General features: G+C 44.1%; 1 protein-coding gene and 1 long non-coding RNA gene across 3 annotated transcripts; one reads left to right on the forward strand and one right to left on the reverse strand.

Annotated features, from left to right (window-relative positions):
- Window positions 1–77: 77 nt before the first annotated feature.
- On the reverse strand, window positions 78–27,889 carry PDE6D (phosphodiesterase 6D). Its single transcript, XM_015871725.2, has 5 exons — window positions 27,721–27,889; window positions 5,506–5,594; window positions 3,507–3,632; window positions 2,568–2,673; window positions 78–706 (listed from the first exon to the last, which is right to left on the reverse strand). The coding sequence occupies exons 1-5, from the start codon at window positions 27,768–27,770 to the stop codon at window positions 625–627; spliced, it is 453 nt and encodes a 150-aa protein (XP_015727211.1). The 5' UTR covers window positions 27,771–27,889; the 3' UTR covers window positions 78–624.
- LOC116653832 (uncharacterized) lies at window positions 1,591–27,319 on the forward strand. 2 transcript variants are annotated; one of them, XR_014933262.1, is made up of 5 exons: window positions 1,591–2,016; window positions 4,006–4,229; window positions 4,745–4,785; window positions 6,120–24,540; window positions 27,202–27,319. It is a non-coding gene; the product is annotated as an uncharacterized LOC116653832 (long non-coding RNA). The 2 variants fall into 2 exon arrangements; XR_014933263.1 differs by lacking the exons at window positions 6,120–24,540; window positions 27,202–27,319 and adding an exon at window positions 5,420–5,555.
- Window positions 27,890–27,963: the final 74 nt, after the last annotated feature.

Consider the following 27,963-nt stretch of genomic DNA (forward strand, 5'->3'; position numbering starts at 1 on the left):
TCTGCTGCTGTGTGAGTGGAGCTGTCTGTGCTGGCATTCACTCCTGTAATGGAAAGAACACACGGAATCAATGGCGCTTCCCTTCTTTGGACGGTAGGAATGTTTTAATTGAGAAAGAAGTCGTAATTACATCGGGTGATCTCACAGTCTATTTTACAAGGTCGGGGGGGAAGAGGAAGCGTGGACCAGTTACACAGAAACCCAGTGAAAGGATAAAAACCTACGACGTGAGAAAACGGAAAGGTGAAATTCATCCCTCCAAAAGGAAACGAGTGGAGTTGGGTGTGAGTGGAACGGGGAGCTTTGTAACGGGATCCAGAGAAGTACAAAGGAGGCAAAACTAACATAATTTACAGTATTGGTTCTGCATGACCGTCGTGGGCCCGTTGTCAGAGACAGCCTCTGTTCCCCACCGCGCTGCCGAGCAGCTGCTGCTGCCTCTGAGGGTTTGATGGGGTCTGGTCAGAGAAGAAAAGCAAAAGAAGCGATGGGCAAAGGTCACAACCCACGGTGAGGTGGTCCCCAGGGTCATCGCCTACGGGAGTGTCTTCCACTGGATAGTCGGGAGGTTCTGCACCAGGAACTGCGCGGAGGAAAACTAAAACAGCTCCAAAAAGCCCCGTCTCAAACGTAGAAAAGTCTCACTCTGGAAGTGCTTACAAGAAGGTCGTCGTCGTAGAATTTGGTTTCTATAATAACATTACCGCTGCGGAAGGAAAAGAGAAAGAGGCATTAGGAGAACGCACAGCAGGGATCACACCAGAAAGCAGCTCCTCTCCGTGCTGCCACGAGCCTGGGCTGATGTCTGCCCCTGTAAGAGCTCAGAGCCAGGAGCAGGGAGTGCTGCGTCCCAGCCCTGTGCCCTCTGAAGGATCATTGTATTCCCACATGGAGCAGCTCCCACCAGCCCTACAGCACTGCCCCTTCGTGGGCTCAGTCCCATGCAGGCTCCCTTCTACCGCCCTCTTCCCTTCAGTGAAGCTGGAAAACAATGTGATTTCATTTTTACACGCTATCTCTCTGTCTTTTAGTGCTCAGCAAGTGACTACAACCAACTCAAGTTCTTTCCCCCATGATGTGCTTTAACAGAAGTATATGAGCACACTTCACATAAACTGCAATGGCAATTTAGATTTGGGCGTGACAAAAAGCACTGAGACAAACATGGAGTCTAAAGGAGCGTGGGACGGAGAGGGGCTCTCTGTGTCTTAGCAGCTGAAGAAGGAAGAAGCTGATTTCTTTGGGCGACAAAACTTGTTTGCATCTGCTTGGGCTAAATGTTCTCTTACAGAATGACCCAAGGAGAGAAACATTGCTCCAGGGAAAGAACAGGACACTGGGAAACCCTCAGTGTCATTTGAAAACCAGACCCTCAAGACTCAAAGTCACACAAATGACACGATGTCCTGAGACAGTCAATGCCAACTTGTCTGATGTTCCTTTACTCTGTGCCTAAACTGGTACCTCCTGACAGACTGGGAGCCACCAGCTCTGTGAGCCAAAGGCAATGTGTGGCACCTACAAACTTCTGAGCAGGCAGTGCCAGGAAGCACCAACCCAATGCTAATACCATCTTCTGAGCCCGCTATCTCTTTGAAACGTGCTGCGAATAGAAAGCAGTGCTGGTGGTTCCCATCCTGGTGCGTTCTCTATGCGACTGGCTTTCCTCCAGATGGAACAAGAGGGAAAATGCAATAGAGGGAGGTCTTCCAGAGGGCACGGTGACCTTGCAGTGAGACTCGCTGCTCCCTATCTGCCTCATGTTGGCACAAGGATTCCCACAGCCTTCTGTCTCTGCTGGCAATCTGCTCCTTGTGCGCTTGCCAGCACCCATCTAGCACCGCACCAGCCGCAGCAGGGAGGGAGGCCTTTCATCAGTGATTACAGCTTCCCTGGGGCTTTCCTCTGGGAGCCTTTTCCTTCATGCAAACAAAGCTCGTGCCCCGTTGTTCACATTCAGAGCAGTGCCCAGCACACATTGTTCTGACCTACTCAGAAGTTGACGTGCAGACACTGGTGAGGAGTCTTCTGGTTTATGAGGGAAGTGTGTGAATCCCATTATGGACTGCAGTAAAATGATTCTTAAAGGTGTTTTATCCCCTGATACAACTCCATATGACTAAATATAAAGTTTATACTCCAATGTATAAGACTCAAAGCCTGGAAAATGGTAGTGATGAAACAGACATTAGAGCAGCTCCCATTCACTTACCAATGGCTGTATCTGAGAATGGCCCAAACAACTTTTTATTCTATGGGCCCACGTGGATGTAAGGGGTACCAAGTTGTAAGGCATTTTAAAACCCTTTTTGCAGATCACCTTTCAAAATATGGAAGCAGCTCTAATGAGGGATCAAACTCCAGTTTCTCCAAACTTTTTATTGCTATATTAATGCAAATTGAAGCTACGGGACAAAAGGTAATGAGGTTGGCTTAACCCTTTTGTCTCGCAGTGGCTAACAGCACTGAGGGTGACTCAGTTGGTAGCAGCTCCCTCTCCATTCCCACTGTGGCCCCCAAGGAAATGTCCCAGCTGCTCTCAGATTCCTTAAGCCCAAGGCACTCACGTTAAAACGTTTGCTGACATCATCTGTGATTCCGGTGCTGCCTCTATCAAGGACTGCCAAGTGTTTGTGGAGTTAGGAATCACAAAACCGAATTCAAAGAACCATTCTGCAAAGTAAAAAACAAGATTCAGAGGTATTTGAAAGAATTAAAATTAAAACAACAAACGGTTCTTTTGCTTTTCACCTGACAGGCTGGGGAACTCCCTAAACTATCCTAACTCTGCTGCCAACGTTTTATATTTAAATGACTTGGTGCTGGACCAAACCCTGCCCTCCTCTTACTGCTGATACTCCTTTCTGTAATAGCTGACAGAGATGATAAAGACATGCTGCTTGGCATGCTGCTTCCTTGACATTCAGTGGAAATTCCATCACACCTAACTAGGAATAGTGAAACCACATTCCCCTCTTGCAGCCATCCCCCAGATCCAGTTCAGACCAAGCATTACCCCAAAGGCAAGGAGGCTGATGTTGATCTGCCCCTCCTCCCCCCCAGATTAAGACTGATGCTGCAGCCAGGGAGATGAGATGGGCTGTGCTGAATGGAGGCACAATGACAACTGGCAGTGGCACTGCTGTAACCAAAGTAAAGCAGAGCTCTTGTGGCCCAGCCTACAGCGTGTATCCTGGCAGCACGAGGTGCTGCTGAGGAAGATATGCATGAGTACCCACCATGGGTGACACTGAAATAACCTGGTTCCGAGCCCCAGGCAGCCTGCAGTGGATTTGTACCCCGCAGCGTGATTACCCAGATTTTTGGCTTACATAACAAAGTGTTAATACACTTATGAAATGCCATCCCTAATACTGTGGCCCATTAGTCCTGATCAGATGAATGCTTCAAGGGTTACTCTGAAAAATTAACATTTCTGTGTTCGACCCATTTGAGCTCCTCTGATCCCCCACCCCGGGATCCCTCCCCGCGCTGCAGCTGCGTACCTTCTAAACACTGCCCTTTGAAATAAACTTTCTGTTCCAGTCGGAATTTTTCCATCTGTTCTGCTGAGGAAAAGTTCAACTCCCGAGACACTGCTTTGCATTTCAGGATTTTTTTAGGAACTCGAGCTGCCAAACAGATAAACGACCATTATTAGGACACAATAAGACAAACTCAGGTGCTATTACAGTGTACTCTGAAATACTAATCAGTGCAGTACGAGATCACAGCGGCAGGAGAAATACAAACACAAAGGGCTCCCCCTGCTTTGCTTTTGCATTTGTGGGAGTGAAAGCCGAGATGCAGCCAGGTAAAGAACCTTGCCCAGAGCCAGGAGCACAGCACCGCTCTCTCAGACTGTTAGCTGTCTACTGCTAAAAAACACGGTTCTTCAAGCCAAAACGTGAGATGCAATTTGAGTTTCTGCTTTAGGAACCATGCAGCCCAAAGGCTCCTCTGTACACTCAGTGTCTGTCTTTCTCATTTCTTCTTCCCTTTCAGGCCGTGTGTCCCCAGCAAACCACAAAGGGCTGCTGCTCAGCCCAGCAGCAGTTCCAGCCATCTCCACAGCCGCAGGCAGAAAAATCACTTTCAGAACTTAAGAGACAGTTTAAGTGTGAAAATAATCAGTGATCCAAGATACCCGGGCTCTTGCAGCGGTGAGACACCGATACACGTGGCAAAGCACACCTGTATTTCATGAGGCTTTTTTTGCAGGCACAGAGGTAAGAGAAGAGGCACTTTGCAGCAGATTCTCATTTGCTGAAAGGTCCAAATCAGGAGAATATATTAAAAATCTCCAAAGCCCACTGTACGTAAGTGGTGTGATTGTACATAATCCTTCCTGTGTATCAGAAAACGTTTCTTTCATGTAGATTTATTAGAAATAAAGCAGGGGGGGAATACAGCTGGTATGTGCTTTATATGCCGAACTGTTCCCAAATGGAAAACCTACCCACATGTTCCTGAGCAGACAGCACGCCGCTGTTTAATAAAAGTAAGAGTCTATCAAACCCCAGGCAAATCCAACTAATGTAAAACAGCTTAATGGAGTAGGACCTTGATATGAGACCAGTCGAGAGAGCAGGAGGGTGAGGGAATGCGAGCTACCATCCTGTCCATGGGAAAGCTACACAGCCCATGGTTTGCCAAAATAGGAAAATGAAAAAGAAAGCTGAAAGTGCCAAGGAAGAGTTTTGAATTTAAAAGCACTCTGATGATTTTTGGTCTTTTTTTTCAGCCTGGAAATCTGCATGGCACCATTCTTGACTGCTCTCACAGGTACAGACTGCAGCCTGTTGTGAATAAACAGCCCTCAGCAGTGAGGTGCAAAATGACTTATTAAACTATTCTGCGATCTAGTGATTGCATTTCTTGATAAGCAGGTTTGCTTTAATACTGCAAAACTACAAAAGGAAAGGCTGCTTTTGATAAAAGTAGTTCTGTGTAGCCTTTAAACCTCCAATCTAAGAGATTTTCATTGATATTTCTAACATCAAGCGGAACATTTTCAGTTACTTATTTTTAAACTCATTTTACCTCTATCCATCTCAGCATTCCTTCCTTGCTAAGCTGTATGGCAATAGCTTTTCCCCCTCTCTTTTCCTAATGAAGACCATCTCATCCTTAACCTTTCCAGTGGCTTTTTCTAATAGCTGCTCTCCGCACCTGGTCAAGTTTGCAGTCACCCATCTGAAAGATGGATGACTGAACTGCATGCCAGATAATGTCTGACCAATTCCTTGTGCAATGGACATTAATCTCATGCCAGAATATGCTTTAATTCATTCCCTGAGCTCCTCTGATCGAGGTGAGCTGCTCATTCTCTAACCAGCTGAGGTTCTGGCTTAGTGATGTTTAACTCGTCCCTTTTGCCAGACACCGATTCATTCCCATCCTTCTCCACATGCTCCAGGTGTCTCTCAAAGCACAGCACGCTAGCAGTTCCGGTGACCAAGAGGTACAGTGCCACCCAGCCCCAAATGCACATTATGGCCGTACCTTCATGCTCCACTCCAGGTACAGACAGATCTTCTGTTCCTTGCCAGAGGATTTTCCCCGTTTCTGCATCCCGAAGATTCATCCAATTTCTGATTGGGAAGCAATTAAGGAAAACAAGCTACCTACGTCCCCAAATGCAGAAGCACCTGGAATTCTTAGTTCAGCTCTAATACAGGCTATTCCAGCTGAGTTTCAGTCATCTCTTCTGGTTTGCAGGAGGCCAAGAAAAAAAGTCATGGAGCAAATAAATGAACTAACCAACCTCTGACCGGAATGTATGCAATGAGAGCTGCAGAGGCACAGATTCAGATTCCATTTAGACTAAAGCCTGTTAACCTCAGTTATCAATTTTTGTCACTTCCAAAGGGTAGAGGCAATGTCACCGTGGCACAGAGAAGTGGAACATTGCTAACAATAACAGATAATCCCACACAAACACTCCATCATTTGAAAAATGCTAGAAAAAGAAGTGCTTCCTGTATAACATTACAAAAAAAGGAATGGCACGAGGAACCATTTGTTGTGGTTCTCCAACCTCTGTCCCCCACTCTGTGCATTTATGTAGCCTGACTTGTTCCAAAAGATCTACTTACTATCTGCCATTTGATCCATAGGAAAACAAGGAGAAGGTGGAGAGCATTATCCGGGAGCGCTCTGCATGCTGCCCTCATCTCCTGGTGGAAAGCTAACAAGTTGAAATCCCTCCCCAGGTACCAAAGCAAGGGAGATGGGGCTGTAGGCAGCAAGTCAGAGAGAAACAAGCAGCAGCAGCATGGCAAAAAGAACCTGCAGAGAGGCTGGGCACTTCATGTGGTTCTGGCTGGAAAAATCCAAGACCCCAACCAACACGAGCTGCAGGATGGAACTGCCTCAACTGTTATTGAAGATGTCAAAAACATTAAAAAAGAGCCACCATGTTTAGGTACATCTTCCTACAGACAAACACAAAAACTAGCCAGGGTGAAGCAATTTGCATAGAAAGCACTATGCCATCTATCACACCACGTATGAGAGAAAAATAACAAATGAGACAATCTGAGCATCTCACTGACAAATTCATTTATCTTCACAACACCCTGAGATGTAAACAGACTTGGCTATTAGCAGTACAGTAATTCACTAAATTGGGCACTTGATTACCGAAACCCTACGTTATATTTAAAACATGAGCCCCTCCAGATGTAATCCTTGCTTTTTGTTAACTATTGGTATCAGCTGGAGTTATGAGCTCCCAGGTCTGGCTGCAGTGCCAATCTGAGCAGCAGACTGTACAAGGGCTTGGGTTGGAAGTGGCCTTAAGGACCACCCAGTTCCTACCAGGGTCACCTTCCATTAGTCCAGGTTGCCAAAGCCCCCTCCAACCTGGTGCTGAGCACCTCCAGGGCTGGGGAACCACAGCTCTGGGCAGCAGTGCCAGCACCTCAGTGCCCTCTGAGTAAAGAATTTCCTCCTAACATCCAACTGAAATCTCCCCCCTTTTAGATTAAAGCCATTCCCCCTTGTCCTACCAACATAAGGCCATGTAAGAAGTCACTCTCTGTTCTGCTTATAGGTTCCCTCAAGGACTGGAAGGCTGCAGTGAGGTCTCCCTGGAGCCTTCTCTGATATCACACAGCCAGTTCACAAGTTATTTTTCCCCCTGTAACTAAACATTATTCAAAGGGAAGATCATCACATTTCAAATACACACACAGTCGTCTTCTACTGGAACAAGAGCTTCAATTGCAGGAGATTCACTCTTGAAAAAAAACTAATCTTTTCAAAGAAACAGGAATCTGCACACAATTTTCTAAGACAAAACTGAAATCATTTCTAAAATTCAACTGCAGGGGAAGTAAAAAAAAACCAAATGGGCAAAACACACCTGCCAAAGCTGCAGCTGTGCTGCTTACCCAGTTAGCAGCTTATCACACTATTTCTGTCAGCTTGGGCAGAAAGGCTGGTGCTAGGACGTAGCCCAGAGGGAAGAAAATGGAGATCTCGAACCAAACCCACACACGCAGTTATCTTCTAATGTGTTTAATTGGTTTAAGATTCTTCCATCCCAGCATGAGAGATGCCGTTACTAAAAATAAAAAGTGCTCCATCTTCCAAGCTGCAGCGGAGACCTGCGGGCAGGATGAAGAGGGCACTTGGAGTATTGCTGGAATGGAGAAAGCAAATGAGTCCAGGTTTAACACAACTGCTCTACTTGGAGAGGCTCACGCCAAACCACCTGGTGGGGGCAGCTCCAGAGAACAACTGCAGGGCCATAAAGTTACAGCTTTGTGAACTTAGTGTGAATTAAAGAAAAAAAGGAAGAACTATAGAATATCCTTAATTCTGTTTCTCGTTCTGAAATCCCAAGAACACTGCCCAGCCACTACATGTTCATTCTCCTGACTTTTGGGGCATTTTCTGTAGGAAACAATGTCTGATTTAAGGCTCCTGAGATCAAATACTCTTCAATCCTGAAGGCAGGGAAGGATTAGGTAGAACAGCTGAAGGAAGGGAGTACTGTTGATCTATTTATATTCCACCACCTATCGGGTCAGCAAAGTCTTACATAAAAGCTTTGTAGTAGCAGGAATTTGACTTGCTTTATATACTTGACATGAATTCACTTCCTCACAGACCTACTTTGCTTAGCCTGATGAAGGGAAATGGTTAGTGCATTTCTAAATCCAATTTCTGGTGTCTTGAATGCCTCTGATCTCAGAGCACAAACTCCTTCCCTTTCATATCTGTCACAGACATCATTTCCTTCAGACAAGTCAAAATATACATGCTTAACTCTAAATGTTTTAGCACTGCAAAGATCCCCATGCGTTACCACACTGGTAATTAAGAATCCCCTTGAAGGAAGGGGATGAGTACAAGCAAAATGAATCATTAAAGGAATATGGAATTAAAGGAGTTCTGGCCCAATCTCCCACATTATTATTTGTATGCTGTAATGTTTAGCACTTCATGAATATCTGAAAGGCTGCAGAGAACAGTGGGTGCCATTTCTCCCATTATAAACCAGTCTATTTTGAATTCTGTTCCTTGCTGTCTACATCGTTCTCAAACCTTTGGAGCTGCTGCACTCTTATCTCTCATAATAAAATCAAGCCTAATGTTCATAACTACCCCTGGATGAGGTCTTTCATCATCTTGGCAGCATCAAAAACAGCTCACTGCGCGCCAGGTACAAACAGGATCTCAACTATCAAGTGGAAATAAGGATTGTCCTACAGGTTAAATGACAAAGAGAAGGCAGAGCTGGAAGCCCAGAACCATTCAGACTTACAACTCCTTTGCAGACCCAGAGAAGCTTCAGATCTGAACTGCTCAACCTGCACTCCTGGTTTCACACTGCTGTGCAGAACAGCTCCAACCACACGCTGCCTGAAGTGGGAGAGCGTGCTGCTTTTCAAGAACGCTACAGAGAAGTGAGGATCGGCCTTTAGGGCCTGTATTTTTATCAGCTTCATTTTCCCTTTAGAATTCTGTTTACTCTGAGGTTTCAATTCAGTCTGAGGAGTCAGGACCAAAATAAATTACACAAACAACTACCACAACGACAGGATTACAGAACAGACCACCCGGACATCCTTATGCTCCTGCTCCACTGATGCCATTAGTCCTCTAATCTTAACAGTCTCCAATCTCACTTTTTATTACAATTCCCAAATCCTTCCTTCAGAGAAAGCTTAATTGTGTGTTTCTGTTTAAGCATGGGCACACGTACTCTGTGGAATCAGGCCTTAAAGTTCACTGTTCACATACAAAAGAAAAGCAGCTGTCTTCAGTGTTTAATAAGCCACAAGTGTAAATGTTGGCAACCTGCTAAGAGAACAGGAGTCTCTCCTCCTAGGCTAAGGTTGAAGGTTCCATCTTTGCTTGCAGATGCTGTCTACACAGATCTTGTATCTTCACAATGTTTTCATCCACCATTGGACAGTTCTGGATTAAGTTCTGCTTGGCCTATACTTGGAAAGACAGTCGCACACATTACTGAACCCCCTGTCAACCTTACATGAATACCTTTAATCGAAAACAGTGTTAATAGTGCAGAAGTTCATAGTGCTACGTTCTATTAACTTAAATAGATCTCAAATCACTTCTGTGGCAGAAATGGTCCTAGAAGGCAGTCAGCTTGGTCCTGCTGTTAGGCAACAGCATTCACTGCTACATGTCACACTCTTCTTGTAAGAACTTGACAGACACACTCTGCACTTGGGTGACATCCCTGCAGATGAGCTACGTCCCCAGCCTGGATGTATTTTCTACTTGAGCGATGCTGAAACAACATATATTAGGAGGTTTGTGTTGCGGCAGGCTGTCAATACCTACAACACAAATGCAGCATAGATCAATCTTTAGTCAGATCAGCTGCAGTGCTGATCAAATGGGAGAAATACACAGCCATCTCATTCAGCCTCCCCTGGAAATGCAGCAAAATCATGTCCAACACTTGCTAATACAACATGTGTGCAGATGATCCTGTTTAACATCTGTGCCTTACAGACAATTTTGGTCCAGCAAGACAACTATTATTCACTATTTTCACCCAAACAGACAACCAACAGTCAGCTCTACTCCACAGCACCCAAGTGACACCACGTAGCACAGAGGGAAATAAAATGGACTCACAGAGCAAGGAGTTAAGTGCTGTTTCAAGTGGGAATAAGCCCCAAAGTGAACCTCATGGGGTTGGTTCTCCTGTCGTTGGGAGCGAGCTGCTTGGTGTGCCAGCTTTGTGACTGTCAGAAATGGGTTTTGTTTCCTGTAGAACCAGGTGCTAAGCTGGTTCCAAGGCCCAGCGAACAGCAGCACAATAAAAATGAGCTGAAGCAATGCAGTGCCTTTCTGCTGCTTTTTGCTGCCTGTGTCTTTTAGGTTTCTCTTTGGCTTCTCCAAACAGCCTTGATAGAATTCCATTATAGCAATGCCTCAGCAGGAAGAATAATGTGCGACCACATCTGGAGATTGCTTTACATCCTAGGTAATAAAACAATCAATAACACAGAAACTCATCATTGTTTGCAGGACCATCTCATAAGCATGACCTGCACAAAGAAAATGATTTTCTCGTTTCCAGCACGGTAACACCGCTCCTCCCCACCTTCCTTCCATTTTAAATGGATCTTGAAATTAGCATGTAAGAAAAGCCTGAGCTCACGCTAAGAAAGCTCTGAATATTAACATAATTAATGTCATCAGTAATACTTGGAGTTTGCAGAAACAGCGGGTGAATCAATGGGAACGATGTATTCATCCAAGAAAAGAATGTGACCTTTAAAATCCATAGGGCTTGATCAGAAGGTAATTTTAAGGCGGTTTCCTCGTTGCTCAACAGCAAGAATAAAACCAAACGTAGCTAAGAGAGAGAACATGCAGGGGAACTAAAAATGCAATTAAAGCCTAATTACAACCCTGGGACCACCATGCAGAAGATGCCCCACCTATAGTAAGGTGTGGCAGCACACAGGGCAGCCTGAGAAGCCACCCCAAGGAAAGGCAATTAAAAGATCGTTCCTGCAATTCAGATCTGCCTAGATAGAGCTTTGTTTGAAAAAAACCCAGAATGTTTAAAATGAAATTAAATGCTCCAAACCCCAAAACAATTTGGAATAAAGAGCGTGTAATTCAGCTCACCCGCTCTTCAATTCCAGCACATCACACCATTCTCCATGCAAGTGAGCACCGTACGGTGATTCAGCCATTGGAACAACTTCATTTTGTCTCGACTGCTTTAGAACAGTCAACATTCTCAACACAATGGAACTGTGATGATAACACTTCAAGGTTCTCAGGAGTAAGTGAACCAGAGGGAGTTTCATGGAGATAACTTATCAAGGGGTTCTGGTAGATAGATAGCTTCAGCTGGTAGACAAGGCTGCAACCAGAAGAATGCACTGCCCTGCACGTCATTGCTGTTCTTCACACACTGGATATCCTGATGGTCACACAGCAAAATTAGCTGTAATGTTATTTTGAACCTCGATATGCCTTTTCATTTGATACCATTATTCAATTTTATACCATTTCAAAATCCACATTATGTCAGTTTGCCTAGAAAGGAAAGCTTGGTTTGATTTCATGTCAGTCTATAAGGACCTTCACATTTCTCTGTGCAGGGCACAGACCTGAGCAGAGAAACAGAGACTTCACTGACCAAATATTTCAATGGGATGAGCATGGCTGCTCAGCTGCTGCTCTCACACAGTTTCCTTTGGAAGACCTGTAGCCTTGTGTCAAGTGTGGAAAAAAAAAACACCCTGAAAGGCTTTAAAAAGGCAGTTTTATATAGCACCGTTAGAGGCCAGTCAATGCTTTTATTCCTCGAAGGCCTCTGCAATAATTTCTCTGTCGAGTGATGTTTATTGAAGACGGTGCAGCTGAGCAGCAGCGGGTTCCCCTGCTGTTTGGTTTATCTGTCCTCTGAACTCCAAGCAACATCTCGGTCTAAAAGTGTTCCCCTGGTAAAATAAGCAACTGACAACACAAAAAGCTGAGACGACTTCCAACTGCCAGCACTAATGTTGTGCCTACAAGCTTTTCCCCCATTGATGTTTCTCTATTTTTTCTCTCCTTTACCTCTTCCAGCAGAGCTCTCTATCACAGCAGCCCACTGAGTTCCAAAAGACTAGACCTAAAAATCCACAGATTGATTAGATTCACATACTTTAGAAGTGTTATGTCACTTACTGGATGCATCAACACATCAGGTATTTCTAAGAACAAGTCTGCAGACTGGAAACTGCTGTCTGACCGAGCAGCTGGCAACCCTGCCCACAGCAGGGGGCTGGAGCTCAATGATCTTTAAGGTCCCTTCCAACCGAAGCCATTCTGGGATTCCATGATTCCATCTCTAGAGGCGTTTAGCTTCAAGTCTTGTCCTTAAGAAGAATCCTGCTTCCCTCCTAACAGGCAGCCAGGAGCTGTGCTCTCTGCCTGATGGAAATTCTGACTCTGGCTTGGAATGAATGCGCTGAAGCAAACTGCTGCAGTCACACTGTGGGGTGGGTGCCAGTGGTTCCCTTCACTCCATGTTTTCTTGCTTTTGGTGGTTTCTTGTTCACCCTAACCAGAAAGCAGGGCAGCTCTGAGTCACTGCCAAACATCGCTAATGGAAGCGGGGAGCAAGGAGGAAGTAAAGATGACTGGTTACAGAATTAGAAGTACTTCTTAAGTGTCTAAAATGGCACTGTAAAGCAGGGCAAAAAACAGATGTGGTAGCTCTGTGAATAGCAGCAAAATGCTTCCAGCCAAGAAAATGAATAAACCTATGAAACTTATCAATAACACCTTTGTTCACTTATCAATAACACCTTTGTTCACTCAGACAACATAAAAGCACCTGAAATATAAGAGAGTTATTGGGGAAAACACTGTATTTGTTTCTTTCTCTGTTCTCTGTAATTCAGATGGAGTTCCTGTGAAAATGTTTTATTTCCTTTGCTATTTCCTTTAGTTTGGATGCTCAAGCAAATTTTGAAGTGAAGTGCTTCAGTGAAACCCACCTATGGGCCATATTTAAACTTTCAGGTCGTTTCTTTGTTCGTTTAAGACAAGCAATGAGTTAAGGTACAAGAAGTGACCTCCTCCACTTAAAAAATTAGAGATGCCACTGATGTGCAGTTTCTAATACATCTTTATGGGCCAGGCTTCCTCGCACACAATGTCATTAGGTGTAAAAGGGAGCCCCACGAACGAGTGAAGACACAGCACTTTTTCATGTATCCAGGCTGTCCTCGGAACTGCTGCCTCCAGAAACTGCAGCAATAATTTTGCAAAACGTAGTCAGCACTAAATCTGGAAGGTCAGTTTTAGGACAGACGCTGTGACTGCTCCTTTCTGGCACAGACAGGCACGCACCATTTTGTACCGAGCAACCATCCATTTTCTATACAATGACACTCAGGGACTGCAGTCCAAAAGGCTCCAACGAGCCTATAAACGTATTTTCCTACTTAATTCCAAACAGCCTGATATCACCTTAACTCCAGCAGCACTCTCAGTGTCAGTTTCCTTGAATATGAGCAGTCAGTTTTCTTTCTTTCTTGCTTTCTTTCTTTTCATTACCTCTTTTCAGAGCCTCCTGGGGTCAGAGCAGTCCTAGAACACAACGCCTCTGGAAAGCAGGCAAAATGTTCCAGTAACAAGCTTTTCCTAACTGAATGTTGCTTGAGAAAGTTTCCAGTAGCTCCAGCCTCCCAGATCCAGCTGGGACTGAGCAAGGATTTAGAACTCTTTTTTTTTTCACTCACGGTGGTAATGATTTTATAAAACCTACTAGCACATCTAGTTCAGTGTTTCAGTGGGAAATGTTCCAAATCTTAGCCATCAACCTGAAGCCAAGCTTCTAAATACAAGGCTACCTTCCATTCACAAATTCCCATGCAGGAACATGTATATCCACCTTAATGAATTTCCTCTATTGTGAAGGACATATGAATGTTTGCTAACTCTGTCAGATCAGATTGCTCCACACAGGCCAATTTTAAAGAGAAACAGCAGATCTATTAGCACAGACACACGCTGTGACTGCACAGCAGGGATTATCAGCCCGGGTTTGGCTACCAGCACTGCACCTCAGCATCATAGGCCAGGAATACAGGCTAATGACAGCCACACAGAGCCAGCACGTGTTGATCGGACCTTGAAGTGCTGAACCTCAGCTGTGACATTCTGAGCCTCGTTTCTGTGCTTTGAGAGAAGCCACTGCCCTTGTCTATTCTACCAGAGGAATAACCTTTTGAAAACCAAATAGATTACTTAGTTGAAGAGAATGGAAAAACAACATTTTAGGAAATGAGACATGCACTTAGATGAGCCTGACATGGACTAGCTACATACACTGCGAAAGGGTGACTGCACCTTACTTGGAGTTAGCAGAAACAAAGCCATGGGGAATTCCACCTGTTGGTGCAGAGTGCATTTTAGTTCAGCCCAGATGAGCTGCTTGGCTTCCCAGCACTTGTTCTATTTATTTCTCTACTACAATCTTCTCAGTGTGACGTCTTCAGGAGATCACCACTTCCTCTATCCTGGCCAGGGAGATTAAACAACATCACACAATGAGAAAGCAAGTGTCTGAGGCTGTACTCAAAATCTAGGCTGGTTTGCCATAAAGATGTGGCATTTAAATGACTGAATAATGTAAATCTTGCACTACTAATTGACTGCTGTTATGAGTAGGTATTACAAGAAAAAAATCAGATCTTCCTTTTGAAAATACCTCTTTATCTCTATATAAAAGATTTCCCCTGAGGTTTCTTATGTTCCTGGGAGATAGGAATTTAGTGGTGGACTTAATTGTGCCTAGCTGGCACTGAGACCACAAGCTAGGGAACAAGGGGGCTGTTTTTCATTTTCATAAAGCTCAATAAATACACTGTTCACTATGAGAATGACAAGTGATATACAAGCAGAGCAAAGTCCATCTATTTTTGAACAGACCGGTACCAGATTTTGTAGTGTTTCTTTACAGGATTCACCAGTATAACGAGGATCCCAAGAACATAATGGAAGTAATTAACCTCCCATTTTTGTGTTCACATTCATGTGAGGCTGCTTTAGGATGAGAAACATGGAGAGAGAAAAGAGGATCAAGCTGAAACAAAAAGAGAGGATTTACTTCTTGTCAGTAGTTTGGCCACACTACAAAGCAAGCAGGCACAGCAGCAATAAATTGGGGCATTTTAGGAGAAAAACTAAGCAACAATCTTTGAACCACACAGCTGAAAGCTCAGATGCGTGGCATCAAATAGCCTCACACTTAAATAAGACTGCTTTAATTGCGTATTTTCTATCTTTCCCCATTGTAAAACAAACAAAGATGCCATTGAGGATGCCACTGGTAAGGCAATCAGAACATGAGCTTGTTATTATGGTAATATTTTGCATAAAGGCTTCCCTTACATTTATTAATCCAAAAGAACTCTTATTTCAAACCCCATTATTTTCCTATGGCAGCTCAAAGACTCTTCTGGATTTTTCTACTTGCTCTCCAAGCTACTAAATGGAGCTGCCTCTCTTTACCTTCACTTAGTCAATTTCCAGCTGCATGCCCAGTGGTTTGGTAATGTGTGGTGCTCCACATTACTCCTGCTAGGATGGCTGCCCATACCAAAGTTTCACACCACAGGTCAGACATACAGCACGCACATACTTCTAGACATCTATGCTGGTAAAACCTCCTATTAATCATTCCAGTGCTGCCATCAATTAAGTAGCTGATTAGTGTTCACAAAGGAAGCAGTCCCGCCAGCTTGGTTACCTCTCTCAGCGGGATACTGTTTAAACAAGAATCTTACTTTAATCTCTGTTGGCAAAAAAAAAAAAAATATATATTCTACATTGAACATGTAAACATTTCATCTTTTAGGGGAATCGTTCTCCTCAGTCTTCATTAAAGAAAAACGTCCCAGTTCTTTCAGCAGCTGCACGCCGACAGGTTCTGTAAAATAAGGAGGAGATACAAGACCTTCCAACTGAACTGTGTGCCCCACACCTGCCCCTGCTCTGCAAAGAACTGTTGGCTCAGAGAAGGTTCCATCCACGAACCTTACATGAGGCAGACTTCTCCTTTCCTTCCATACCTTCTTAATACAGATCAGACAGTAGAGGGATGCACTAACACATGAGACAGTGGAAACCTGGATGGTAAAAATCAGCAGTTGTTCGCAGTTCTCCCTGTTGAACCAAGCAACTTGGCCATTCAACCTTTACATCTTAAAACATAGATTTCAACACCAAATCTCTCTGCAGTCCTAATTTAGCTTAATGAGAAAAAAGCTGTGGCAAGTATGTCAAGTGGCAGACAGGCAGCATTTGTCAACGAGCTTAAACACTGAACATGTCCTAAAGGAGACGGGTCTTCAAAAGAAAACACTTCTTCTACACCTTTTTTTGTTAACCCAGCTGAGTTAGCTATACTCTTAGTGTCTGGGATAATTGATACATAACGCCAGCTATAAGTATAGAATTTGATACAACATTCAATCTTCATTCCACATGTATCAGTGGGAACATTTCTTCCCATAACAGTTTTGCTGGAATACAGGAGATTGATTCACCCTCCCAAAATGATATGAGAGGATTCTGCTTGTTGGAGCTATAACAGGAAAGCCTTAACAAGAATCAGTGCTTCCATCTATGAAGAAAAATAACAGAGCTGGATAACAATCAAAGAAACCTTTCACAGCAAACCTGAGATACCAGAGTTCCTTAAATGTAAATTCCAGAATCTAACAGTGCCGACATTAAGATTATGCTACATAACCCGTTATATACAAAGCCATCAGCTCAAAGAACTCTCAGGAGATAGTTTGGTGTTTGCCAGCATTCTTATATAATTAGTGAATGGCTGGCACATGCAAGTAGGCAACTTCTGTACCAAGAGCTTTCATATTCAGCCATCACATCTGCATAAGGGACAGAGTAATTCCTAGAAAGTCCTGCCCTGACTTTTACATTTCTGTTAAAGCTGACATTGCTCGGCCTCTTGTTCTTTAGGGAATGGGGAAAGTGCAGAAGCAAAACTGCCTGCAACACCACCCTTTAATTTGTGTTGCTGAGAACAGATCCTGGGCTGAGGGAGAATTCAGAGTCATTATCAAGTCAGGCACCCACCTACACAGAACAAAGCAGAAAACTGCCATGGAACAAAACTGTGTGCAGGGGCTCCTTACAGGGAAAATCTGTAGCTCAGACTTCACAGAGCCACGTCCTGATTTCGGAGAGGTCTGTAAAAGAGGAAGAATTAATTTGTGCAAAGGACTTCAGAGGCTCAGAGGTTGTTATTTGGCCAATCTTCAGGTTCACAGTCAGCCCTCCAAAGCCCCATCGGATCAATAAAGCCTACAGCCATGATGTCTGGTAGCTCCAACCTTCCAGGAAATGAGCTTGTGAGTTTTATTCTAATTGTAAACACACAGGTGTCGACACCACCAAAATCAATAGTAAAAGGAGCACTTAACAGATTCTTGCAGTCACTCAGAGAAAAGTGGGAATAAAAGGTCGAGCCCTGAATTTCTCTTGCATTCGTACACTGATTCTGTCTAAACCCACCTTGTGCTATACAAAGAGAATTTCTATTCCTCAATATCTTATCAATACAACATCAATTTTTAAAGAGTACCTACTGCCAGCAGCTGAATTAATTAGGGTTTGCCAATGCACAGGAGCCAAACCAGAAAAGGCCCAGAATAAATTCATCCTGTATTTAACCCTTGTCTGAATGTTCTCTTTCTGCATTGAATCCAGTTCCAAAGTGACTTGATGTGCTTTGAGGTGACTTCTGTTATTCGAAACTGGACACATCCTGGGATGAAGGCATTCATAGAGGAAAAATTAAGCAGAAATAGTTAAGCTGGAGTATATTCTTGGCATATAAAGCCATAAACAGGTGCTGTTTTACTCGCACAGTGGAGCTGCAGCAGTTCAAACAAGCTGCACACTGCCCAAGGCAGCTGGCTTAGAGACAGCGTGTATTCCCTCGGGGCGGGATTACTGCTCTGCATGCTATTCAGGAAACCAGGCCAGACAGTTGACCTTCATTTTCCAGGTGTGCTCATATGCCCCCTCTCATAAGCACTGCTAAAATGTGACAAAAAGGAATGAATCCTGAAAAGAAAGCTCCTTTACGGAGCTTTCAAAGGAAACGCACATTGCAGCCACAAGAGAAAAGGTGAAATGATTACTGCTGCTAGAGGACAGCTGTTAATTAGTCTACGAGGATTTGTGTTTATGACAGTGAAAACTAACATGCAATAGAACGAAGGCTGCAAACACAGCTCTGCTGTTGTGCTCAGCCTCACAGCAAAACTCTGACTCTGCACCAACAAGAATGGGACACTGGAATTGTCAGAGTAGAAGACGCTCAGTTTTACTAAAGGCAAATTACCCCCAAAACCCTGGGTCTCTTTGAACCCCCACACCTCTAACGCTGCTCTGAAATACAATGCACAGAGTACATCCTTGGCTGCTCCACGCCAGTGTTGTTCTATAACCAGGGATGCATTTAGAGACAGATCACCACAGGTTCTCTGGGAAAGCAACTCAGTATCCTTGAAATGTAATTAGAGAACCACAAGGGGATTTAATCTTATTGAGATCTCACAGTAAAACAGTATTTAGCCCTGGCACTTAGCACTCTCCACCTAATAAACAAAATAAAAACACCCATCATCCAGAGGAACAACCAAGACAAGCACTTTCATGAACTCCCAATGACAAGCACCAATCTTGTATTTGCTGGAGTGGCACAGCACGGAAACAAGCCACCTCCTTCCTGGTGTTACTTCAAATGGTTCCATAGGTTTAGGTGAGCACTGATGGCCCTCTAACCTCATGGAACGAGACCAGAGTGAGGGTCAGAGGTTCTATAGTCATAGAAGTACCTTTAAAGAAGTTCTCCCTTCACTGCTGTCACTGTTCAGAGCAACAAACAATTGTCACTGAGATGCCGGGAGGCTGCTATGCAGACAAGGAGTTGATGGCTCACTTCAGGACACGCAGTATTGAAAAGATAGAATATAAAATCACCAGCTGCTGCTCTGGACACGAGTAAGTTATTTACAAAGTGAAAGCAGTAAATGAGCTTAATGGCAAGACCACACGCTGCGATATAGATCAAACAATTTTTTTGTTTTCTACTTCCAGCTGACAGGATTGAGATTACTCAAGGAAAACGAGTTCATTATCTTGTCTCTTCCGAGAAGGGAAGAAAACCATAGAGAACAAGTAAGGAATGAGAAAACCACCATAAAAATACAGTCAAGTGGTGGCTGCATGAGGAATGTAATCTTGTAAATGGACCAGAGTGCACTGAAAGCGGAGGGAGAGGGGAGGAATCAAGGGGGATTTAGGCAGATTGAGGCAGAACTCTCAGGAAACTGGGACTCCATACCAGAATTACTGTGCTTTTTTAGGAACCTGATAGAATATGAGAAGTGCTTAAATCTGCAGCATGGATTAGTGGATTAGACAAGTTAACCATCCCACCATCGTGCAGTGTTAGACAGTATGGCTGTCTGAAAAGACAGGAAGTTGTCTGAGAAAGAGCTACAGCAAAGCACTGACATTGTAAGCAATAAAACTCCATGCCAGTGTAGTTCAGAGTAGGCAGAAGGTTGGTGTTTGGTTCTGAATGTTGAACACTGATGTATGTCCGAGCTCCACAATGCGCCTCTATGGATACATGGATGTGAACAGCACTGCTGTGAGTGCAGAACATCACACCATCAGGGGACTGCCGAGATGGAGCAACACTCCAATTCAGAGTAAAGATATTCTTGTGGAAATGCTGCAATCTCTACTGAAATTACCAAAAAAAAAACAATGATCCCTATTATTTCCCAGCAGTTCCTATGGCTTTTATTGTCAGGGAAACTTATAGTTAAGCTCATACTAAGATTTTTGTTCTCTATTTTGATAACAAGTTTGTATACGTTATACACAATGAGGTAACCTTTTAGGTCCCTTCCAATCCAAGCTGTTTTAAAACGTGTAACTTCATAGAACTCAAAGCAAAGCCTACTTGGCATTATCTGAAGCCTTTATAGGTGTCCCTACATTAAAATGTTATCCTTATTTATTTATTTGACTCTGCACAACCTTTTCCAACACGCCCCACCTCCTTTTCTGCATTTACTGTTTCAGAACTGGAAAAACTGGGGCTTGTGCATGCAGTTTTGTTAAGCAGTGCTACTTTTCACACTTCATTCAGCAGGAATCCAGAAGGTGCCCTTCCACCAATGAGACAGGTGCGAGGAGCTGCTGCCATCAGTGTGAAACATTTTCACCTGGCCTCTAGCAGGCCTGTATTTACATGAGGAAGAGGCCACAATAAAAGCATGGCTGGGAGCCCTAAAGGAAGACAGACTTGCTTTCTGCTCATCTAAGTAGTGCCTGGCTCCTATTTTACATAGGTTATAGTGGGAGATGGTGGAAGGGAGCAGTGAGAAGAAAGGCTTGATTCTCTTCTCTGTGGGGCACATCAGGGTATTGAAGAGGTAAGTTCACAACCTTCCTTGGGGAACCTGTTTTTATTCTGCAAGTGGTACCTTGGTTCAGGCTACTTTTTATAAAGATGATGCTCTGAATTTTTATGTTTTTGTGAGTTTTGGAGTTTAAACTCTGAAGGCTTTATTCCAGTGGCAGGATGCCGAGAGGACTAGGGAACCTGTCCTTTATTTCTGAGAAGATAAATGCTTCTCTGCAGAAGTAGAGCTTATGGTTGTTATTATATGAACATAACACAGTCCCCTTTGAATGAATCACAAGGGGAAAGCAAATAAAAACAACTCTCTGGGGCTGCTTGAACACTGCGCTTTCATTAGAGGCGTAACTGTGAAAACTCCTTGTGAATTAACTAGGGTGTCATAAATGAACAGCCCAAAGAAGCTCTGGGTGCCTGCTGGCTTCTCTCCCTCTTTCTGGAAAGACTATTTTACAAACAGTGTGCACTTGTTCTCTAGCCACTGGCTTCCCATCGCTGGCTCATTGTGTTGTGTGAAAATCAAGTTTGGAAGGGCATTTGCTCCATGATCCTCTTGATGATGTGCTGCCAATGCTAAGAACTTTTTGCACAGAACAAGGGGAAAGAGAAGACATACCTAAAGGGTGTTTCTCTTAAGGGAAGTTAAGTAACCATAGACTTAACAATGTGATATTACAGCTCAACAGTGCTAACCTAGGATTTTAGTCTTGGTTCTGCAAGGGTATCTAAATGAGGCAATGTGGGCACAGCCATATCTGTGGTGAGGACTGGAGGAGGCAGTGTGAGGCTGAGCTGGAGCTTCAATGGAAGCAAGAGTGAGGCTGGGAGCTCTGGCAGGTGCCAGCTGCAGACAGGGCTGCTGCTCTCTGCCTTCCCCAGATGTATGTCTTTTTCCACCAAATCTTAACAGCTGAGCTGTTTGTAAAACTGCTGACCTGATCTACTTGACTATCGCAGGTCTTTGCTCCTTAACCTACTGCTTAAGCTGCCTAAGCAGTGTGCCGTGCTCTGAGAACAGAAGGTTAGAGGGTTCATCGGAACAAACAGGTAGGAATGGTACCCTCAGCTCTGCACAGTTGCTGCTGTGACAGAAGTGCATGTAAAGGGTGTAATGGTGGATAACTTTGAGGCTTTCTTCTCTCAGAAGCAATAAAACCATGCAATTTCACAGATAACTTCTGGAGGAAAAAAATATATTAACTTCACCTGGGCCTTATTAGCCTTACAATTAGAAGGACTTTTTTCACTATCTGGTGTTCTGGGAGAGGAAGTAGCTTTACTAGAGAACCAGTTAAGTTGGGCTAGACTGACAGGTGAGTGCTCTAATGCACTAAAGAGTATATTCTAAAGACTTAAATTAAAGCCAAATGTCTAAAGCACCTCTAGAAGATTCCCCTGCATTACAAATCAGTAGGTACTTGACATACTTGCACTCTGCAGATGGATTGCTCTGTTTCACCATGTATGGGAACAATGGCTCCTCCTTTACCCTTTCTCTCTTTTCCCCTTCTTCTTATTGCAGTGTTCTCCAAGCACAAAGCCAGCAGCAGTCTGTGCCAACAGAGGAACAGAAAATGTGTTTAATCTTTTCTTTAATGCAACAAATAGGAAGAGGAAAAAGTCAGCTGCTCTATGTAACAACCTTCTGGATAGCTACTGAGTAGATGACTTACACACACATCACAGCATGTAGACTGATACATGCTGTATACACAAATACTCTGTCATAAAACTACTAAGTAAAATTCCCTACACCTCCTGTCTAGGGGAAGACTACACTGCTCCAAGTTAGTTAAGCAGTCCTTTCAGTGAAGGAATGGATAAATCTAATAAAACATGATGCTTTAGTGCATTGTTATCTCAAAGGCTAACTCAATGTGAAAATGATGTTTTGCCTTCTGCTTAGGCCTGTCATTCTCCCACGTATGTAATATCTAGTCATGAGCATAATCAACTGAAAGGCTGAATAATCTGATAGGTTCCCAGTTATCTTCTGTACCTGACACTGACATCCCAGTCAAACCTTACTTCAGGAAAAATCTGATAATGGGATCTCATGTATCATCATTCTGGCTGACAGTCAGGATTTAGCAATGCGCAGCTGAGATGTGGCTCCTATTCCCAATGAAGAGTACCTTAGTTACTGGTAGGTGCCTTCTGGAAGAAGCCTTCCAATGCTGGTTTTGCTGTGTATACCAGGACATCCTGTCAAAAGCTGGAAGATTTATAGTAATGTCTAATAAGGATATTGCCTCGCTTCTTTTGTCTTTACTACTGGCCTGGTGGTGATATTACAAAGATGCTGATTCTTTGTGGATGCTGGTGATGTGCTCTCAGGATGAAGAAGTAACTGCTGAAAGTACTTAGCATTAAATAAATCAATATTGTTTTGCACATCAAGTGTGTCCAAATGAGATCTGTTTCTTAAGGTGTGTGAGCAACACAAAAAGGCTGTCTCATGCATTTACAGAATTGGATTTTGATGATATACTGGATGGAAAAAACCTCATATTTGGGACTGAATTGAGTTCTGTGCTTGCTACCTGTATGTGGGAGCCCAGCAACGTGTCTCTTACTTCTGTATAAGGTTTGACTGACTAGATGGAAACAGAGCATTGGTTTAGTCTTTGAGGGTCTGAACTCAAATTTGAAGCACCTTAATTTCCCAGTTTAGAGATGGGGAAATACAAAATGGTTATAGATCTTGTAGAAGTCAGAGTATAGTGGCCTATTGTCTTATTAACTTCAGGTAAAATTCTCACTCTTAGTGTTCTTTCCAGGTCTGTTTCAATTCTGAGATGATGTGTAAGAAAGCTGAATTAGCTTTCACGCTTTCAAACAAGTGTTAGTTAAGAAATAATGCTGTAGCACATGGCAACTAATTTGCTATTGTGATAGAAGAGCTCTTGCTGTACCTCTCTTCTTCTGCCTACAGCACAACGTACTGCTTCCAATGCTACAAGGGAGCTGATTATAGCTCATACAAACTGTCTATGGGAAGGAGAGTAAACAATACTGTTAAAAGTATGGCTATGTCTTCAGTGAGAGAAAACTGGGGGAGTGCTGTGATGGTTTTTTGGGTGTTGTGAAGCTTTGTGGGTTGTGAGTGCTGAGGAAGAGGTAGGTACAGCCAATCCTTGTAAAACTGCTCTGGTGGTGTCTGCAGACATACCTCATGAACTGCATGTAATAAACAATAAGAGCCTGTCCTGTCTTTAGTCTGCCATAACTACAGATCAGAGCTGAATATCTATTGATGCTGAAGCCAGTTCTGATAAGGTACTGGTAAGGTAAAGATACCTCAAGTGTAATGACATTTAAATATGACACACAACCTGGCTAAAGCTTTTATTTGAAGCTGGTCTCTCCAAAGACCTACTAATTCTGTCAAGGTGTGAACTAGGAAATGTGGACTGCTCTTTCTTCTAGAGCACCACAGGAAAGTGGTACAAGATCAAATTCTCAGGTTATGTAAATGAAGATTATGCCTTCAATAGGAGTAACTTTTCCTTTTTTTAAAATAACAAACAAAATGACAGACTTGAGTGGGGAGCTCAAACTTCTGTCTCCCAGCTTACACCAATGTAACTTTAAAATCAGCTAGATGCTAGTCTTGCTTTTGGCTCTCTATAGAGTATACCTTCCTAGCTTCTGGGGTGTCCTGATCCCTCCTAGGTGGGCAGTGTCTCCTTCTAACCCACCAGTTTGATGATTCATCTTTCTCATCAGCTGCAGGAAATCCAAACAAGCCAAAATCTGAGGGAGCACACAGAGGAGACTTCTAAAGCCAGCTGAAGCTGCCAGCTTATCATTCACTGCATTAAAGAAGTGTTTTAAGTGAACAGTCAGTTAAAGATTGACTGACCTGACAAGAGTAAACTGGAAACCTGATTTGTTGGAACTTGGATTTGGATTTGTCCGTTTGTGACGGCTGCAACAAACCAGTCACTTTCCTATTTTGGGAACTGGCAGGCAAGATTGTGATTTATCACAGTTCTTGTGCGTATGGCAGGAACAAGGCAGAGGTTGGAAATGAATCCCACTTTCTGATTAAAAACAAGGTTGGTTGTTCATAAGGATATAACTCTAACTAATACCATTACTACAGCTGCGTCCATCCTTCCAAGGTGTTAATGCCCTGAAAAAAAATAAATTGATTTCCTAGATGGAAAAATAAAGATGAGAACTGGGAGAAGCTCTGGGAAATGGGAAGGTGTTGCAAAGGAAACCTCAGGGATTTTAAGAAGCAGGACAGTCTCCAAAGTGCTCTTCCTACAAAAGCCTGAGTGCCTGAGCTGGTGGTACGTGCTTACAGTGACTACAAGTGCTAGCTTCATGAGTCTGTAATTATTCTGACCTACAGTTAATGCTTTCCTCATGCTTTGTTCACTACATCAATCTGTTTCAGGAGCCTCCTGAAGCGCAGCAAGGTGCTGCATTGCCTTAAATGGAAGTTCATTGAGGAAAGTTACCCTATGCTGGTAAGTGCCTAGGTGGCAGTTACCTAAGGTTAATGTTCTGGTGATCTTCTGTGAAAGAGCAAATAATACAGGTGATATCTTGTCTGAATTGTAAGTTTTAAAATAGAAAATGGATATGTTTACTTAGTACCTTAACCATGCTACAAGAGTCAACTGGCTTTGCTGAACTCCCTTCTCCTTGCTGGTTAGAGATCAATTAAAACACCACTCTGCAGTTTGATGGAGAAACTGCCCCAGTTCAGGAGGAAGCTACAGAGGGAGGGACAGAACACAGAGCAGAGTCAGACTGAATGCGCTTGAGATTACAGGACCAGCTGTGTATAAAAGCTTGTGGAAATGAAGCTCAGTAATTACTGATGCTTTCCTCTGGAATATTAGCTAACTGAATTGGTATTACTTATGGACAAGCAACTAGAATGTATTCTCAAAGTGCTAGAGCACCAAGATGCTGTATTTTAAGCAGCATCCTTAGAACAGTGAGTTGATGAATGTACCTGAGAGGTCTGATAACAAGTACTGTCTCTTAGGAAGTGACAAGCTATAGAAGATCTTGATGGTTGCTTTCCATCTCTTATCGTAACACACTTACTACGCTGTTGGTGTTTAGTTAACTGGTGCCACAAAAATATCCTAGTGTAATAAAGTGGGAAATCTCTTTTGTCTGCAAGTATCAAATATTTCTCCTTTCGGTTTTCATCTTCTTAAGTAACAAAGTCTATGGGAAGAGGGAGTAAAATACCCTGGTCTGAATTTGACGCTAGCCACAACATGCTTCTGTGCTAGTGTCATAAAGGAAGGGAAGCATATCTTGGTGCTAAGTCAGAGGGTGGATTTAGGCTGTAATTTAATGTGCACAGCAGCATGTCCCAATCAGCTTGAAAGCCTGTAGTTAGTCTCTTCTCAGAAACCACAAATGAACAGACTTTAGTTGAGGGTGCCCCAGTACTCAATGCAAACTCCATTTCCAAAGTGCGTGTTCTTGCATTCAAGTGAGTATTCTGGAAAACTGATTCCTCAGTGATGCCCTCTACCAAGTAAACCTACCTTGGCATAAAAAGAATTAAGTATATCCATACCTAAAGTACTGCTGTGATGGCTTCTGGTGCTAACAGCAAGTTTGCAGGGTGTGCTCCTTCCTTCTTGGGAGGAGGAAGAAGTTCGAGTACTCCAAATATAAATCTGAGAGCTTCTCGGAAGATGTTTCTCTCTTCCTTTCTTATTGAGGGCACTGAGTTAACACATACTTCAGCGCAGGGAGCAGAAGATAAAGCATCTCTTTCAAATGTACTGTTTTAGAATACACACTGTCAAAAAAAGGAAGCCTGAGCTGGTGGCTGCCTTACAGAGAATGAGGCCACATCTGGGAACGAACTGCTTCCTGTGTGGATGCTGTGGTGTCTCAGGGTTTTCTCTCATAAATGAGGAATGCCTGCTCTGTCGCTTTCCTTATAATACTTGCATATTATTCAACTACTTCAACTCAAGAAATCCCATCTATGCAATACATCGATAAATGCTTTCCTGATTTACCTTTAACACCAGGTCAAGAAACATTTTCTATTTAAGTTACCAAACAATGGAAGTGATTTTTCATCCATAGCTGGACACAGACCTTCAGTCAGATTCTGCTTCTGTAGAAGCAAACACGTGAAAGTCTGTACCTTAGGCTTAACTCTCCAACTCTTCTCATCTCTACCAAAAGCTCAGTCTCATCTTGTCAGGAGCTTATGCTTTTCCTAATTACTCGCACAAAACACGCTTAAATCGTGTTTTGACAGCCATAATCTTACAGCTCCACGAACAAAAAGAACTGTCAATATTACCAGTGCAGAAGCAAAGGAACCAGCTGCAGAACTAAAAGCTGGGGGGGAGGGGACAGTGATTCATAAGTTCAGCAAAGCATCTGCCAATAGTTTGATAGCAGCTGAATCCAACTGAGTAACTCAGATTCTGCTGCAGCTGGCACAGAGATTAGCAGCACCTCGCTGGCCAAAAATATGCTCAGGAATAACAGCATTGGAGCAAGAGGGTATTCACTTTGGTTCTGTCCTTTCATTCACTTTGGTTCTGTCCTTTCATACGCTTTGGTTCTGTCCTTTCATTCACTTTGGTTCTGTCCTTTTATTCGCTTTGGTTCTGTCCTTTCATTCACTTTGGTTCTGTCCTTTCATTCGCTTTGGTTCTGTCCTTTCCATTATGGGGGGAAAAAAAATACAGCCACCGGTTTTCTTGCACCTTAAGGCCAAGCTGGCACCTGCCCACTATGCGCAGTAGAATCTGCTACGGTAGAATCAGCTGTACACGTCTCCCACCCTTACACACACACAGACCTATGCGCTGAGCCGTCATTCCCCCCCCATCCCCAAGGTTGCAAGGCCGCACTCAGGACCCTCCGCTCCCACTTCTGCTTCACTGCACCGGCGTTAAACTGGTGCTCGCCCAGCACGCCAAGCGACAAGGCGCAAACTTTCATCGCGTACCGCAGACAGACGCGTTAACAACCGGACTCGGGCAGCGCTGACGCCTCAGGGCCCGGCACGACGCAGCAGTGCCCGCTCGGAGCCCCGCGCTGCCCCCGGCCCAGCGCCCAGAGGGACGGACCCGCAACGCGAGGCCGAGGGGGGGACGCGACACAACAGCCCCGTGTGTGGCAGAGCTGCCATGACAACCGCCCTCACACAGGGAAACCCCGGTACCCAGCCCCCCCCCTTTTCCCCCAGCCCCGCCCGCCCCCCCCTCGCTCCCCCTCGGTGAGGATACAGCTTGAAGCCCCTCAGGATCTCCTTGGCCCGCTCGTCCGTGGCCGACATGGTCCTGCCGCGCCGCGCCGCGGGCTGGGCGGGCTGAGCGGGCTGTCCTGGCTGCGCGGGGCCTGGCCGGGAGCGGCGCTGACAGCGGCGCCTCACGACCCCCCGCCCCGCCCCCTCGCACTCCCTCGCACCCGCCACCGGCCGAGGCAGCCAATCCCAGCGGCCGCTCTCCCCGCCCCGACGGGACGACCAA

The sequence above is a fragment of the Coturnix japonica genome, chromosome 12 (assembly GCF_054131305.1).
Source record: "Coturnix japonica strain WE chromosome 12, WE-NBRP24, whole genome shotgun sequence".
In the NCBI taxonomy this organism is placed as follows: domain Eukaryota; kingdom Metazoa; phylum Chordata; class Aves; order Galliformes; family Phasianidae; genus Coturnix; species Coturnix japonica.

What these genes read in the sequence shown, in the direction of transcription:
- PDE6D (XM_015871725.2), bottom strand. Translation starts at nt 27,770, where the DNA reads ATGTCGGCCACGGACGAGCGGGCCAAGGAGATCCTGAGGGGCTTCAAG. An exon ending in ACCTGGAGTGGAGCATGAAG is followed by an intron (nt 3,633 to 5,505) that starts GTACGGCCATAA and finishes TCTGTTTGGCAG; the next exon opens with CTCGAGTTCCTAAAAAAATC. An exon ending in CAAAGGGCAGTGTTTAGAAG is followed by an intron (nt 2,674 to 3,506) that starts GTACGCAGCTGC and finishes TTTACTTTGCAG; the next exon opens with AATGGTTCTTTGAATTCGGT.